At 46.8% G+C, this 16,416-nt stretch overlaps 2 protein-coding genes across 2 annotated transcripts; one reads left to right on the top strand and one right to left on the bottom strand.

Annotated features, from left to right (window-relative positions):
- Window positions 1-2,597: 2,597 nt before the first annotated feature.
- PTGES2 (prostaglandin E synthase 2) lies at window positions 2,598-9,657 on the bottom strand. Its single transcript, XM_015825226.1, has 7 exons — window positions 9,409-9,657; window positions 8,352-8,549; window positions 7,367-7,422; window positions 6,895-7,044; window positions 5,820-6,020; window positions 4,572-4,689; window positions 2,598-4,038 (listed from the first exon to the last, which is right to left on the bottom strand). The coding sequence occupies exons 1-7, from the start codon at window positions 9,655-9,657 to the stop codon at window positions 3,898-3,900; spliced, it is 1,113 nt and encodes a 370-aa protein (XP_015680712.1). The 3' UTR covers window positions 2,598-3,897.
- A 1,145-nt stretch (window positions 9,658-10,802) lies between these two features.
- CUNH9orf16 (chromosome unknown C9orf16 homolog) lies at window positions 10,803-12,961 on the top strand. Its single transcript, XM_015825224.1, has 2 exons — window positions 10,803-10,896; window positions 12,569-12,961. The coding sequence occupies exons 1-2, from the start codon at window positions 10,803-10,805 to the stop codon at window positions 12,751-12,753; spliced, it is 279 nt and encodes a 92-aa protein (XP_015680710.1). The 3' UTR covers window positions 12,754-12,961.
- The last annotated feature ends 3,455 nt before the right edge of the window (window positions 12,962-16,416 follow it).

Below are 16,416 nucleotides of genomic sequence, written 5' to 3'. Positions count from 1 at the left end.
CCCACAACTTCTGAAGGTCTTGGTTCTCCAACGTCTCTGGGGAAAACCTGGAACTGAACGGGGCCATTGGATTGGACGGAAAAAATTCCCTTCTGGGCTTGGGGACTGTAGTTCCCATCATCCCCTACCACCTTGGCTCCATTAAATCAGATCAAAAGCTCTGGAAAAAAAACCCTGCAACTGGATGCATCTGTTGGATCGGATTACATTCATGCTGGGCCCTAAGGGAATAAAGACCCTTCTGGGTTTGGGACTATAGTTTCCATCATCCCCTACCACCTTGGCTCCATTCAATCAGATCAAAAGCTCTGTAAAAAACCTGCAACTGGATGCATCTGTTGGATCGGATTACATTCACGCTGGGCCCTGAGGGAATAAAAACCCTTCTGGGTTTGGGACTATAGTTCCCATCATCCCCTGGCCAATCATGCATTATATCACCTCAAGGAATTACAATCACATGGATCATAGTTTTTTTAGATTTCTGTTTTGACTATATTGTAAGCCAGACAGAGTTGCTTTGGATGGCGAGATGGGCAGGCATATGAAGTTAATAAATAAAAATAGACAAATTATATCTTTGGCATCAGACCCTTTCCACCCAAATTGCTCTCTGGGCCTTTTTTTTAGGCTTCACATGTGTTAAATGTGTAGAATTAAACCCCAAAAGTCGAAGGATGTTTGTGAAGAGACATCACACACAAAAAGCTAGCTTGGACAGTTCTTCATTAGGGCTTTGTAGCGGCTTAAGATGGGTGATTTTAATCAGAATTACAATAAAATCTCTCTCCAGCTTCTTTGGTAGTGCTAACAATGGACCTGTAAAGAAACAGCCTTAATTTCAAGGCTGATTACGATGGGTTGAGTTCAATATGACAGCGAAATCCTTGATCACCACCGTAGGCCCTGACTATGGTTTACAGCTTGCCATATCTAACTATGGTTCAGTCAGTAAACCCATTTCAGATCTAATAACCATCTCTGAGGTACTATGCTGGTGGAAAACCTTTTTATATGAAACCTGAGGGTCGACCGCTTTTCGCTTTCAGCCAATGGGAAGAGACAGGCAACCGTGTGGCTATTGGGTCTTTCTGCGGGCACAAGGACCAATTGTCTTGCCAGATAAAAGAGCCAATGGTGGAGAGAAGTCTGAAGCTGGGCCACCAATTAGGTTAAGTCTGGGCTTGATGGGGAGGGGGGTAATGGGGGGCAGAGGTGGTATATAAAGGGGGCAGCTGGCAGCAGGAGCCACTTTGTCCCTCAGAAGAGCTGGAAGTCAGAAGAAAGAAGTGGGAAGAGAAAGGAAGGCTAGAAGACTGAAGACTGCAGAGGAAGAAGGCTAGAAGGTGGCTTTGGAGAAGAGGAAGGTCTTGAGCTGAATCCCAAGAAGAGATTTGTGGGTCACTTGCAACAATGCCTAGGAAGAAGGAAAAGTGATGCCAGCAAGCCTAATCCCCGAGAAAATGGAAGCAGTCACTGTAGGTGCTTAAAGCTGAAGTCTTAGATATTAAAAGGGTCAAAGAGAGGCTGTTGGGAGGACCAGAAAGAGAACATGATAGTAGTGTTCCAATATCTCGGGCTGCCCCAAAGAAGAGGGAGTCAAGCTGTTCTCCAAAGCCCCTGAAGGCAGGACAAGAAGCAACAGATGGAAACTAATCAAGGAGAGAAGCAACCTAGAACTAAGGAGAAACTTCCTGACAGTGAGAACAATTAACCAGTGGAACAACCTGCCTCCAGAAGCGGTAAACGCGCCAACACTGGAAGTTTTTAAGAAGAGACTGGACAGCCATTTGTCTGAAATGGTAGAGGATTTCCTGCCTGAGCAGGGGGTTGGACTAGATGACCTCCAAGGTCCCTTCCAACTTTATCATTAGTATTATTATTAATTCTGACTCAGAGCTAAAGTCCTAGAATTGGAGGGCCAAAGAATTACCACTGGAGGGACCAGGAGGGGAACTTTAGGAAACCACTGCAATTCAGTCTCTGGCTTAGAGCTGAAGTCCTACAATCAGGGCCAGAGAGCAATGACCACTGGAGGACCAGAAAGAGAACTTTGGGGAACTCCATCCTAATACAGCCTCTGAAATAAGGACCAGAAGGAGAACTTTACTTTGGGAAGCTAGAGAGCTTTCGAAGTCCCTTCCCTAAACACCTCTGCATTATTTCCATGAACTGGATTGGCCAATTATCCCCCTTAAGTCTCATTCTTTCTTCTAAAAGTTTTAGTGAAATAAAAGTGTCACACTTAAGAAAATATACATTTATCCCTTTTTATACTAATGAGTACAAGCACAGATCAAAAGTGGGAAGAATGTGGCATTTCACACCCAGTAACACACTTGGGAGTTTTTTTCTAAAGGAGGGGAAAAGCTAAAAAAAAAATCATTTCTGGATCAGGCCATGAATTTACAAACTTATATAAAAGGCTCCTTGTTATTAGTGTCATTATAAAAATTTACATTATTTCCCCCTGACACAATAGTGTCCCTCAGAGCAGCCATAAAGCTCATTATGAGACTTGGCTCCAGAAAATATTTAGGTGCGTATTTCACAGAAGGATTTGCAGTAAAAAATAATACCAAGTCATAGCAGCAAAAGAAGACCCCATTTTATTGTAACTTTTGCTTTCCTGAGCTGGAAGACCTTTGTGAAGGTTTTTGCCTCCTAAGCTGAACATCACACAGGTTTAGGATCACTCAGAAAAAAGGCCAAGCTTTTTTTGCCTCAAAATCTGCCTCTCAAAAGGGCAGATCAAAAACCCAGTTTGAGAAATTAAGTCTGTATTTGTTATTTCATACACAAAGCAATCACTCATTTGACCTCAACTTACTTCTCAAATGTTATGCTTGAGGCAGGGATGGTAAGCAAAGAGTCGTTTCTTTAAAACCACCAAAAGGAACACCTTGGCGACTGTTAGGATAAATGCAAATCTTTCTGACCAAAACAACATTTAATTTCATGAGAATCATTTTAGTTGGCAATCCTTAAATATGTCTATACCCCTCTTCTAAAAATCTGAAACATAAGAGCGATATCAATGTTGCAGATTAATTCATTCGTGAACCAGCTCCCTTGTCATATCACAGCCACAGTAAAGAAATTTATGGGCTAAAATAGTGCACAGGAATCACACTTGAGCTATTCTGGTACCAAGGACCCACTTTTTAAGTTTAGCTAAATCCGAGTTTCGTCATAAAATCCTGAGGGCAGGATCTTATTATCCTTTTCCTTAACCGTCTGCTCCCAATTTCCTATCTGAATTTGAATAGAGATGTTTCCCCAAATAACACTATCAAAACTGTTGCAGTAGTATCATTCTAAAAGCATCGTTATGTGCCTATAATTGCCACCTCTAAGCAACTCAGAGGCTTCTAAAACAAAAAAAGAATTGCAATTTGAAGAGAAAAACCTGCCTGCAACGCAAGCCAATCCTGATTTAACAGGCATCCCAGAATATATAACCGTTTAAAACCGAACGTGAGAAAGAAGCATTTCCTTTCATAAGCCGGTACCGAAATCCTAAAATTAAACCCGGGCGTCAGGACAATTCAAAATATTTTCTGCCTGGAGCAGAAGAAGCTTCGCAGGAGCGTCCAAGCATTTGTTTCCTTCCATCCAGGCTGAATTTCGTGTTTTTTGGAAGTGACCAGGAAAGATGCTTACAAGCTGCCTTTAACTCAAAACCCGGCCTCCAAATAACCCAGTCTCCTCTTGGCGCTTTGCAGGCTTCCCTAAAAATCAAAATAAATCCATATCTCCATTGAGATTCTCCTATGACTGTGATTTAAGTTCTATTCCGGTGCCCCTTTGGTGCCCGTCCGGTCCAATGCGCAGAACTACACTGCTTTAAATCGAATCTGCTTTTCCTAGGCGAGGCGAAATCTCAGTCCCCGAGATTCAGCACTGGGCACAGCTGGCCATCTCCCCCTGCCCGATGGCATCCTCCATGCGGTGGTACCAAGGCTGAACCTTGGTGTGCACCATCACGTCGTCAAAAGCCTCCAGGCCTTCCATCACCCGTAGGACCCCGTAGACCGCCTGGGTGGAGGAAAAAAAGCAAAAATCAGCAACAAAGGCACGGAGCCGTTCTTTGAATAGAAAAAGAAGGACTTTGAAATGAAGAGAAGGGCTAGGGGTGACGTGATAGCGGGGTTCCAATATTTGAGGGGCTGTCCCAAAGAAGACTGGAAGGGGTCAACTTATTCTCCAAAACACCAGAGAGCAATACAAGAAGCAACAGATGGGAACTAATCAAGGAGAGAAGCAGCCTGGAATTAAGGAGAAACTTCTTAACAGTGAGGACAATTAACCAGTGGAACAGCTTGCCACCGGAAGTTGTGGGTGCTCCACCACTGGAAGTTTTTAAGAAGAGATTGGACAGCTATTTGTCTGGAATGGTACAGGGTTTCCTGCCCGAGCAGGAGGTTGGACTAGAAGACCTCCAAGGTCCCTTCCAACTCTATTGTGATTGATTGATTGATTGATTGATTGATTGATTGATTGATTGATTGATTGAAATGGTCTAGGCAGGGTCTCCTGCTTGGACTAGCAAACATGGCCTCGTCGCTTACCAAATCTGCAAGGTTCGGCTGCTCTCCTCCCATGAACTTCCTATTTTTGCCAACAGCCTTCAGCCAATCTTCCACCGCTTCGTACAAGTCTTGCCGGACATCGTCCCGCATATGGTGCCTGATTCGAAAGCAAGTACATTTAATTGGTTCCGGGAGGCGCGAGGAGTAGCCAAAACAATGAGAACCACATACAATTTTTTCCCCCATAAGGAATAAGGTAGTGCGTCACAAGGCAGCCAACAGCGACACATTCTAGCTTTCATATCGAATACCAAAGAAATGATGAGTACAAGGACAAAAATTTCATATCAAAATGCATTTTTAAGTACCAAATTCGACGAGTTTCAAAGCAGTTGAGCACTAAGGTACCCCTGTATCTGTGTGAAGAATCTGTTCTATCTATCTATCTATCTATCTATCTATCTATCTATCTATCTATCTATCTATCTATCTATCTATCTATCTATCTATCTCATCAGCTTTTAAGACTTGTGGACTTCAACTATTGTAAAGTTGTTTAAATAGGGAGTTAGAATCAAAATCACGCAAAGTATTAGTACCGCTTTATAAAACCGTACTAAGGCCACACCTGGAATACTGCAGGCAATTTTGGTCAGCATACGACAAGAAAGATGTTTGGAAAAAGTTCAGAGAAAAGCAACTAAGACGATTAAAGGACTGGAGACTAAAACATACGAACAATGGCTGCAGGATTTGTGAATAGCCAGTCTAGAGAAAAGAAGAAATAGGGGAGACATGATAACAGTATTCTAGTATATGATGGGCTGCCACAAAGAAGAGGGGTCAAGCTATTCTCCAAAGCACCTGAAGGCAGGACAGGAAACTGATCAAAGAGAGAAGCAACCTGGAATTAAGGAGAAACTTCCTAACAGTGAGGACAATTAATCAGTGGAACAGCTTGCCACCAGAAGTTGTGGATGCTCCATCACTCGAGGTTTTTAAGAAGAGACTGGACACCATTTGTCTGAGATGGTATGGGATCTTCTGCTGGAGCGGGGGGCTGGACTAGAAGACCTCCAAGGTCCCTTCCAGCTCTATTCTAGTCTAACTCCCAGAATTCCTCAGCTATGAATTCTGGGAGTTGAAGTCCACAGGTCTTAAAGTGGTCAAGTCAGACACTACTGATCTGCAGTGTACAGAAGAGTGTGTACACACACACCCACACACACACACACACACACACCGAGTCCGACCTAGGCATGCAAAAGCATCAGGAAAAGCACCCACCTTTTCTTCAACCTCTTGCTTACGAAGAACATGGCGGCCGCCCCCACGTATTTGGCAAAAAACCCTTCCACTAGGCCAAACTTCCCTTCCCGCACGATGTAGTCGAAGGAGGCCAAGGCTTCTCCCGGTGTGCGGTAAACATTGGGAGAGATCAAGTGGACCAGCCGATCGTCCACCCACTTCCGCCATTTCATTTCCTCCCTGCGGGGAAAAAAAAAAGCAGGGAGATAGTCCCCCTGGGTGGGTGGGGGGCAAGCAGGAAGAAGGAGAGAGAGCCCCCCCACCCAACCCTTCCTAATACATGGTTGTTAAGGGAACGTGGGAAGAAAGATGCATCAGGACAAGAAACAATGGTTGGAAATTAATCAAAGAGAGAAGCAACCTGGAATTAAGGAGAAACTTCCTGACAGTGAGGACAATTAACCAGCGGAACAGCTTGCCACCAGAAATCGTGGGCGCTCCATTACTGGAGATTTTAAAGAAGAGGCTAGACAGTCACTTGTCTGAGATGGTATAGGTTCTCCTGTTTGAGCATGGGGCTGGACTAGAAGACCTCCAAGGTCTCTTCCAGCTCTATTCCATTCTATTCCTATTCCTATTATTTCTATTTCTATTTCTATTCCTATTCTATTCTATTTCCATTTTCTCTATTTCTATTATATTCTCTCTATTTCTATTCTATTCTATTCTATTCTATTCTATTCTATTTCTATTCTATTCTATTCTATTCTATTCTATTCTATTCTATTCCTCATTCTATTCATTCCATTCCTTATTCTATTCTATTCTATTCTATTCTATTCTTCATTCCATTCCATTCCTTATTCTATTCCATTCCTCATTCTATTCTGTTCTATTCTATTCTATTCTATTCCATTCCTTACCCTACCCTACCCTACCCTACCCTACCCTACCCTACCCTACCCTACCCTACTCTATTCTATTCCCAGGGTGGTTTAGGGTTAGCAATGGTTCTTCCAGATTTTGCTTCTCCCTCTCTCCATAACTTTTGCAGCAAGTTCTCCCCAAACCTCTCCTCCGCCCCCGCCCCCCCGGTCCTCCAAGCAAGACCCACTTCCTGACTTCCTCGACCGGATAAACGCAGAGGGCCTCCTTGTTGTTCAGCATCAACCAATATTTGTTCCCAAACTCAGCCACCTCCTTCCCTTCGCTGTTGGTGGCTTTTATAGACGGGTAGTACGAGGCAATTTCTTCCAAGCTCTTCCTAGAAAAAAAAAAGAGAATTACGTCGCCGTCAATGCAGGCTCAGGGGTTTTTTTTCCCCTCTCTCTTCCTAATCACAGTCGAAAGATTAAAACGAAGCGGCATTCAAACAGTATTAAGAACTGTGCTGAAACCCATCAAGAAATAGCCAACAAACGCATCATCTTCCTGTTAAAGCACTTTTGTTCTGCAAACATCACACAGGACAATCCCTCCCACCCATATCCGCATTTGGTGGAAAGAGAATAAGAGGCAAAGAATGGAAGAATTACCCCTCCTCTCCCTAAAAAAAAAAAAAAAAGGGCAGAAAAACTGTCTTTTACCTGGATATAAGGTGGCTTTTAATGGCGCTGATGATCACGGAAGAGTCGTTCAGTTGCTGGAAAAAAAAGAGAATAACGTTAAGCATCAATAAACCAGAATATAAAACCTCTTTCTCAGTGTTTATCTCAGCTTTAATGCTTTAATAATGCCATCGTGGCTTTATTTATTTAAAGGTCGCTTGATGAAATGTGGGGAAAAAAAAACTTAAAAAGAGCTGAATTTCTTTGGAGGTTCTCAGTCATCCAGGCCAAAGGATTTATATTCCTATATATTTATATTCCTGTCTGCAAGGCGTATAAATCCTTCCATTTCCCCACCATCCAGTCAGAGCTGAAGAAGCTTCTGGGAGGAGAAGCGAAACGTCTTCAAAGAAAAACAAGAAAGTCCAGTGGCCTCTTGAAAAAAAAAAAAAAAGCACCTTTGGGATAAAAAAAGCTGCTGACATGAAATCACCCAGATAATCTGGACTTAGGATAAATTTCCTAACAGAACGATTCATCCACATAAGTAGTCCTTGAATTACAACAGCCAGTTTAGTGTCCGTTCAAAGTTACAACGGGACTGGAGAAACTCACTTAAATATTTCACTTAACGACAAAAATGTTGGGCTCAATTGTGGTCGTAAATTGAGGACTACCTGGAGGATGTCTTTCCTCCAGAATTTGCGGGTGCTCCATCACTGGAGGCTTTTAAGAAGAGACTGGACAATTATTCAGGTAATTGAGCAGGGGGTTGGACTAGAAGACCTCCCGGATCCCTTCCAACTTTGTTCTTCTGTTAAAATAATCTGGTTAAGGACCAGACAGCCCTTTGTGCCAAAAAAAAAAACCCCACCCCACAATGCATTTGCCTCTATCACATGGGATAAAAACCATAATCGGTACTCAATCCTATTATTTACTATTCACGAACCCGGGTGAAGTAAATAAACACAACATTTACACAGCAGTCCCTAAACGTGGAAGGGCCAGCTGAGAAACTCACCAGAGTGCTGCCCGTATCGATGAGCAGAATGGGGACTTTTCTGTAGGAGGAAAATTTGATTTCTTTCCGCATGACCGGGTTCACCTCCACAATGTCATAAGGCAGCTGGTGATAATCCAGAAAAGCTCGGACCTTGCTGCAGAACGGACAGGTTTTATACTGGTAGAGCGTCAGATGGAGATGGCTGTCCGGCAGGATCTAGAAGGGAATTCAACACACACAGACACACAGAAGGGAAGACAATGTAGAATAGAATAGAGTTAGAGAATAGAATAGAATAGAATAGAATAGAATAGAATAGAATAGAATAGAATAGAATAGTTGGAAGGGACCTTGAAGATTATAATAATAACAACAACCACAACTTTGTCACTTTGAATGTACACCAATCGGCATGCATCAAAATGTGACCGCAAATCTGCAGGTTCTGATCAGGTTGGCATCCACACTAGGCTGTGTTGTTTTTCTGTTCATAAATGTGTGTATACGTATTATTATTATCATTATTATTATTTTGGTCATGTTTATGCAATGTATATTGGAGGCGGTTCCCCTCTTGAGAACTGTCTGCAACGGAATCTCCTTTTAATGTCTTAACGTACATTTAAAGCGACAATAAAGTTATTATATTCTATTTCCATTCTATCAACGGGTTTCTCATCCCCGACCAGCTTTTAGCCCGGTGGACTTCAATTCCCAGAATTCCTCCGCCAGCATGCACGGGAATTCTGGGAGTTGAAGTCCATGCAGCTTAAAGGGGCACAGCAATTTTTTAAATTTGTTTTTAAAGGAACTGGGGTGATTTTGAGGAGCCAAGCCCCCAGCGGCAGCTGCTTAGGGGGGGGGACCGGGGGTAGGAAGAGACACGAGGTTGCAAGCTTGCAAGGTGAAGCCCCCCCACCCCACCCTTCCCTCCTCAAGGACCCACCCCGCTGCGCCCCATGGGAGTTGCAATCCCCCCCCGATGGGTACTGCAATGGTTGCAATTGCAGAATTGCAAGGGTTCTCCCCCCCCAGAGGTTTGCACATCTGTCCGCCCTCCTCTTCCTCGCTTTACCAGGTCCCGCTGCTGCTCGGCCAGCTGTTCCTGGGCTCCGAAGCGGCGGCGCAGCGTCCGGCCGGTGCCCAGCGCGGCTCCCAAGGCGAAGGCGGCCCCCAGCAGGACCCTCGGGGGCGGCCAGCTCCAGCCTCGCCCGGGGCTCCCGGAGGAGGAAGAGGAGGAGGAGGAGAAGCCGGCCCGGGGCAGCCGCCACGCGCTCCGACCCAGGCCGGGCCAGCCGCTGCACGCGAGCCGCGCCAACGCCATCTTCGCCTTCTGCAAAAGAGGGAGGCGGGCGGGCGCCTGGGGGAAGCTTTGCAAGCAATGCCATCACTCCCCCCCCACCCCCCTGCAAGAGGCAGGCAGGAAGGAAAGCGCCCGGCCCGGGAAATTGCAACCTGGACACGCGTTGCATTCTCACGTGAAGGGCTCTCGATTTCTGGAGTCTAATTTTTTATTTTTATTTTTTGCTAATGCAAGGCGTGCTCTGCCTATACGACCCCCCTCCCTTCGCTAGGTCGGCGCTTCCGCGTTTTGCACGGGTGTGCCAAGCCTTGTGAACGTGGGAACGCGGCCGCTTGGAGATCGAAGCTCGCATGGGGGGTGGGGGGGGAGGCGAAGCTTGCCCTGCCAGCGGGTTTTGCAAAGAGCCTCGAAGGAGGAGACACCCCCCCTTGATCCCCCCCCCTTTCTCTAGGGAAAAAAATGATTTTTCCTTTCTGTTTTTATTTTGGGGGTTTGATTCTGCCGTCTGCAACCCTAGATGCCAATCGCCCGCCCGCGTCCTTTCAGACCGGCGGCCCTGCCTAGAACCGTAAACTTTTCAGCCAGCGAAGGGGCGGGGCTTCTTAAAGGCGCAGGCGTTGACCTTCCCTGGAGGTGAATTGCTAGTCAATTTCACCGCCTCTAAAAAGGGTCAATGATGAACCTTCATTCATAAAAAAAAAAAAAGGTTTGTGTGTGTGAATAAATCTTTTATTTCCTGGATGCTTCCTAAATTAACCCCCCTTTAACCCCCCAATAAATTCTGGATATTGATGATTCTGCACCATCAATTACTATTATTATTATTTATTATTATTTATTGAATTTATATACCGCCCTATCTCCCTTACGGGACTTAATTACTATTAATGCAATTAGGCCATTACTAATGCTAAATTACTGTCTTTGGTTTAATAATGGCTTAATATTAAATAATAGTTGAATAACAATCTCTAGCATCTTTGGGAAAGGCCTGCGGCCAGGGGGCGGGGCTTAGCCGAGGAGGCGGGGCTAGGCCGCCGCAGCCGCGCTCGGCGTTCCATCCTGGAAGCGGGGGGGGCGTGGCCTGGCCCTTTGCAACATTGTTTCCGCGTTCCATCCGGGAAAGTGGGGGGCGTGGCTTATAGCTGGCTCTTACTCAAGCGGGGATGTCGGGTCCGAACGGGGAACCGCAGCTCCATCTGGGGCGGGGCGGCCAGGAGGAGGAAGAGGAGGAGGAAGAGGAAGGCTTCGGGGAGGCAGGTAACCTTGAGATCCCTTTGCAAAGGGGCAGATCTCCCCCCCCAGCGGATCCCTCTCTTGGGGGGGGAGATCTTCCCTTGCTTTCTTCCCCCAGGATCGCTGAGGATCGAGCCGGGTGTGGGGAGGGGGGGGCGGCTTTGCAACGTGCCTGAAGCTTGCAAAGGGATCTTATTGGTGATCCCTGCAAGGAGAAAGCCAGCAGATCCAAGCGACCGGCCCAGAAAGCATCTCTCTGCACAGCGTGATCCTTTGTCGTTTTGTGCCAGATAGGGATGTAAATGGGATGAATACGTGAATTAATAAGAGGTGGGTCTCTGCCTTTTCAAGCTGTGAAAGTGTGCTTGTGTGTGTGTGTGTGTGTGTGTGTGTGTTTAGCCAGGCTGGCAGGGGAGGGCAGGGGGGGCAGGTCATCTCAAAGACTGCAGCTAAGAGAGTCTTGAATTTTGAAATAGAATCATTGGACTGGAAGGGATCTCGGAGGTCATCTAGTCCAACCCACCCCGTTCAGACAGGAGACCTCGTGCCATCCCCGCTCAAATGATTGCCCAGCCTCTTTTCGAAAAACCTCCCCAGGAGGCAAGGCTTAAAATAAAATGTACTTATTTTATTGATTGCAATTTACTCCGCCGGTCATTTTATAGCCAATGATTTTAATCAGTTCTTTTAAAAAAAAAAAAAAAAAAAAGTTTATTACGCTGTGTAAGCCCTCCAGAGTCGTTCCCAAACAAGAAGGGTGACCAGTAAATTGAATAATTAAATTAATTACTTAAAAGAATAAATAATTAACTAGCACTGATGAGGTTAGCTACTTTGGGTAATGAAATGAAATGCAAGAAAACAAGCAAGCTCAGAGAGCACCAAGGACACCTACAGTCCTCCTTTTCCTCCTCCTCCTCTTCCTTTCCAGACCCCACTCCCTTCTAGCACTGATGAATTTACCTAGTTGGGTCATGAAACGTCTGCAAGAGAACAACCAAGCTCAGGGAGCACCACCAAGGACACCTACAGTCCTCCTTTTTTTTCTTCTTCTTCTTTTTTCTTCTTCTTCTTTTTTCTTCTTCTTCTTCTTCTTCTTCTTCTTCTTCTTCTTCTTCTTCTTCTTCTTCTTCTTCTTCTTCTTCTTCTTCTTCTTTCTTCTTCTTCTTCTTCTTCTTCTTCTTCTTCTTCTTTTCCTCCTTCCTCCTTCCTCCTCCCTGCAAGCCCCATTCTCTTTTAGTACTGATGATGTTACCTAGTTGGGTCATGAAACGTCTGCAAGAGAACAACCAAGCTCAGAGAGCACCAAGGACACCTACAGTCCTCCTCCTCCTCCTCCTCCTCTTCTTCTTCTTCTTCTTCTTCTTCTTCTTCTTCTTCTTCTTCTTCTTCTTCTTCTTCTTCCTCCTCCTCCTCCTCCTCCTCCTCCTCCTCCTCCTCCTAGTCCTCCTCCTCCTCCTCCCTGCAAGCCCCATTCTCTTCTAGCACTGATGATGTTACCTAGTTGGATCATGAAACATCTGCAAGGAAACTACCAAGCTCAGAGAGCATCAAGGACCCCTCATGTCAACCCTGAGCTACACATATTCTCCTTGATTAACTAAAAGAAGTTGTTGATACACATGGAGATGGGTGGGTTACCTCCAGCATCTCTTTTGAAAGGACTTTTGCTTTTTTTCCCTCCCCTCCCGAGCAGAATACGCTGCCATCAACCTCATGCTGGACCAGATCAACTCCTGCCTGGATCACTTGGAGGAGAAAAACGACCACCTCAACACTCAGCTGAAGGAGCTGCTGGAATCGAACCGGCAAACCCGTCTGGAGTTCCAGCAGGAGCTCGGCCAGGAAGGGGACCCCGGGAAAGCCCAGCCGGATTCTTAAGGGTCCCAAAATCAAACTTGGGGCTTCAAAAGGCTGCAGGCTCTCTGGCTGACGAGTCACACGGCTGGCGGATTCTCTCAAATCCGGCTTTAAAAAAAAATTAAATCGGCCTCTCCTGGTTGAGTTGCAGAGATCCAGACACTGTAAATCTTGCTAGTGTTTCTAAAAAAGGAACTTTTAATAAAGGAGTGTGTTTGTGGGAATTGTCATCGGGAGAGGTAGCGAGTGTTTGACATACATTTCATTTAGTGACCACTTCATTTAGTGACCACGGAAAGTTACAATGGCACCGAGAAAATTGATTGTCACCCTTAGGACCGTTGCAGCATCCCCAGGGTCACGTGATCCAAATTCAGATGCTGGGCAACTGACTCATATTTATGACGGTCGCAGCCATCCCCGCTGTCACGGGATCACAATTCAGACGCTTGGCAACTGACTCGTATTTATGACGGTCGCAGCGTCCCCGCAGTCATGTGATCAAAATTCAGACGCTGGGCAAATGACTCGTATTTATGACAGTCGCAGCGTGCCCGTGGTCACGTGATCAAAATTCAGACGCTGGGCAAATGACTCGTATTTATGACGGTCGCAGCGTCCCCGTGGTCACGTGATCAAAATTCAGACGCTGGGCAACTGACTCGTATTTATGACGGTTGCAGCGTCCCCGTGGTCACGTGATCAAAATTCAGACGCTGGGCAACTGACTCTTATTTATGACGGTCGCGGCGTCCTGGGGCCATGTGTACCCCCTTTTGCAAACTTTAGACAAAGTCAATGGGGGAATCCAGGTTCATTTAAGGACCAGATTACTAATTTAACAACTGCAGGGATTCCCTTAACAACTGTGGCAAGACAGGTCGTAAAATGAGTCAAACTCTCTTAACCCGTCTCTCTTAGCAAGCCGTTGTGGTGACAAATCCTGTAATTGCCAGCCACAAAACCTCTCTTATTTGGATAATTGGATAGAATTCTAGCATTACTGTGAGCGAGCTTAGATTAAACCAGGATGGGTCTGCTGAAAAGACCAACATTCAGGGGCTAAACAGGCTACGTTTTGCCCCGGGATGTTTGCCATACAGGCCGACTTTCTTTAACCGTGGTTGAACTCTCCTGGCTGAGCCAGTGGCACAAACCCCGGAAACCCTTTTCTTGCAATTAACGTAGTTAGATCGTGGTCACTGATTAAATGACGGAACGCTGTGCAAAACGTCTCAGACTGTCTTTCTTTGTTTCAAAGTGCTTTTTTTTGTTTCTTTTTGGAGGAAAATGACGGTTAAGCCCTGCATTGAAGACCGAAAAGCTATTCGGGGTTTTTTTTTTTTCTCCTTTTTTATTATTATTCTTTTTTTTAAAACAACCAACTAGGAAAAAACTAGAACGTTTCTCTCTTTCGCTAAAAGTGGAAGGCAAAGGAAGGGAGGGAATTCTCGGGAAAAACTACGGAGAAGAAATTTAGCCACCGCTCTCATCTCGCCCTGCGCCGGTTTGAACGCCGGAGACCGGAGGTCGTCTCCCCTTCGGCCGGCGTGAAAGGGGCCCCATCCTGGCTGGCCGGACCTTGGCTCCGCTCGGCCTCGTCCGGCTCCGTTGATGCAGAATCTGCAGCCAGTTTTCCCTGAATTTCCAGACTGGACTGCTCTCCTGCGGGGTGCAGTCCGGGCCCCTCGCCTGACACCCCGCCGTCTTGGCCCGTGGAGCTGTCGCTGCCCGGCGAGGACGGCTCGCGCTTCTCGTCAATGACGAGAACGCCGCAAATATCATCCGTTTCATAGTCTCCTGAGCACGTCTGGATGACCTCGGGGGGCTCGGGAGAGGAGGGGATTCTCTGGCGTCTGGCCACGGCCTCTTCTGGATGGTGAGGTTTAGCCGGAGAGGAAGCTTGGTGGTCCGGCAGCTGTGAGGGGGGGTCTGTATGTCCGGACGTAGCCTGGAGCCGGGAGGCCCTGTATCTCTGCGGGCGGAAAAAAGAACTGAGGATTGAATTTCTTTTTAAAAAAAAAAAACTGGATTGGGAACCCAATGTGGGCCACCGCAGCTTTATGCAGCACACTAGTCCTCATGGGGACAACACATCGTAAGGGTTAGGACAGTGGTTCTCAACCTTTTTAATGCCGCGACCCCAACCGGTCGTAAAGCGAGGACTAAACGGGTCGTAAGTCGACTAAACTGGTTGTAAGTCGAGGACTAAACCGGTCGTAAGTCGAGGCCTACCCAACCGGTCGTAAGTCGAGGACTTTCCCTGCCCGGGAGCACCGTGCATGCGTGGTTCCGCCCCCTGCGCCGGCCGAGGCGTAGCTGGCAAGCGACAGAGACGGAGCAGGCTGACCACCAGCTGGCCCAGCCCAAGGGAGGTAAGGCACCCGCCGGAAAAGGGGGGAAAAAATGGCGGACAAAAAAAATGGCGGACAAAAAAAATGGCGGACAGCCTTGCTTGGCGACCCCCATGAAATGGTAGATCGACCCCAAATGGGGTCCCGACCCACAGGTTGAGAACCACTGGGTTAGGAAGTCCCGTGGCTGAATAATGAAGACACTACCATGAGCCTCTTCAGGCACTGAGAAATGGCTTTTTTGAGGGTTGATTTTTAAGGGAAAGTGAAGCAAAAACCCAAATCCAGGAAGTCCTTGACTTAACCACCGGCCGTCTGACGTAAAAACAGGGACTTCCGATCCAAATTTGAAGTTCTGACCTCAGGACCTACGCGGCCACATAACTAAACATCCGTGTGTTTATTTTAATTCATTAAATTTCCATGCTTATTTATTTATTCAATTTAAAAAATGTTCGTCCTGGGGTCCGTTCGCAGGTCAGCACAATGGACGACGATTTATTTATTTATTTATTCCCCTTCTGGAAACCAGCATGGACTTCCAGAACACACGACCACAACCGAGGTTGTAAAATCAGTCACCGGGTGGTCTCCTTAACGATCGTCAGGGCTGGGGACTGAAATGGCGGGCTCGGCGACGGACATAAGTCAAAGACTTTTAACGGTAGCCCCCAATTGTGCCCAAATGCCGGAACGGGGTCCCGATTTCCAGGCCAAGAGAAGAAGGTCGGCTGGCCCAGAAGGGGGGATGGAGAACCGCTGGAATCCACCCCACCCCACCCCAGGAGGGGTTGGGCGAGCGAATTAAGGGATGAGCAGAGCAGGTGACGGAAGAACGCCTGTGGGCAGGGAGGAAAGAAGGACTGACCTGCAGGTTCTCAAAATGCATCCGGGATTTGCAGTGAGTGAGCCGTGTGGCCGAGTCGCTGGAGTAGAATTTGTGGCACAGCCGACACAGGAATCCCGCTACGGGCACTAGGAAATCCAGGCCTGCCGGAGGAGGGAGAGGAGGGAGAGGAGGGGAGGGGAAAGGGCATGGATCAAGAAAGCGTAAAGCCCGCAGGAGGACCACAAGGCCAGCACTGCAGCTTGCGAGAGAGGGATCAAGAATCTTATTACAGCTAGTCCTCAACAAGGGCACCATAACGGTTGCTGGAATTGGGTATGTCTAGTTTAACGAAGAGAAGGATGAGGGGGGTTGCTAAATGAACTGGGCTTAATTGGCTGGTCATAAGTAGAGGACTACCTGTATGCCCAAAGGAAGAAGGAAGGCAGGCAGGAATTGAGGGACAGTTTGGTGGTCCCACGTCTGGGGGAGGGGGGATTAGAG

Source organism: Protobothrops mucrosquamatus, unplaced genomic scaffold (assembly GCF_001527695.2).
Source record: "Protobothrops mucrosquamatus isolate PMUCROS unplaced genomic scaffold, P.Mucros_1.0 scaffold2551, whole genome shotgun sequence".
Taxonomy (NCBI): Eukaryota; Metazoa; Chordata; class Lepidosauria; order Squamata; family Viperidae; genus Protobothrops; species Protobothrops mucrosquamatus.
This window is presented reverse-complemented; position numbering and strand designations above follow the sequence as displayed.

Excerpts from the sequence above, each read along its gene's own strand:
- PTGES2 (XM_015825226.1), bottom strand. The coding sequence starts at position 9,657 with ATGGCGTTGGCGCGGCTCGCGTGCAGCGGCTGGCCCGGCCTGGGTCGG. Across the intron at positions 7,423-8,351 it reads TCGATACGGGCAGCACTCTG|CAACTGAACGACTCTTCCGT; the intron begins GTGAGTTTCTCA and ends TTTTTTTTCCAG. Across the intron at positions 6,021-6,894 it reads CCGGTCGAGGAAGTCAGGAA|GGAGGAAATGAAATGGCGGA; the intron begins GTGGGTCTTGCT and ends TTTTCCCCGCAG.
- CUNH9orf16 (XM_015825224.1), top strand. The coding sequence starts at position 10,803 with ATGTCGGGTCCGAACGGGGAACCGCAGCTCCATCTGGGGCGGGGCGGC. Across the intron at positions 10,897-12,568 it reads GGAAGGCTTCGGGGAGGCAG|AATACGCTGCCATCAACCTC; the intron begins GTAACCTTGAGA and ends CCTCCCGAGCAG.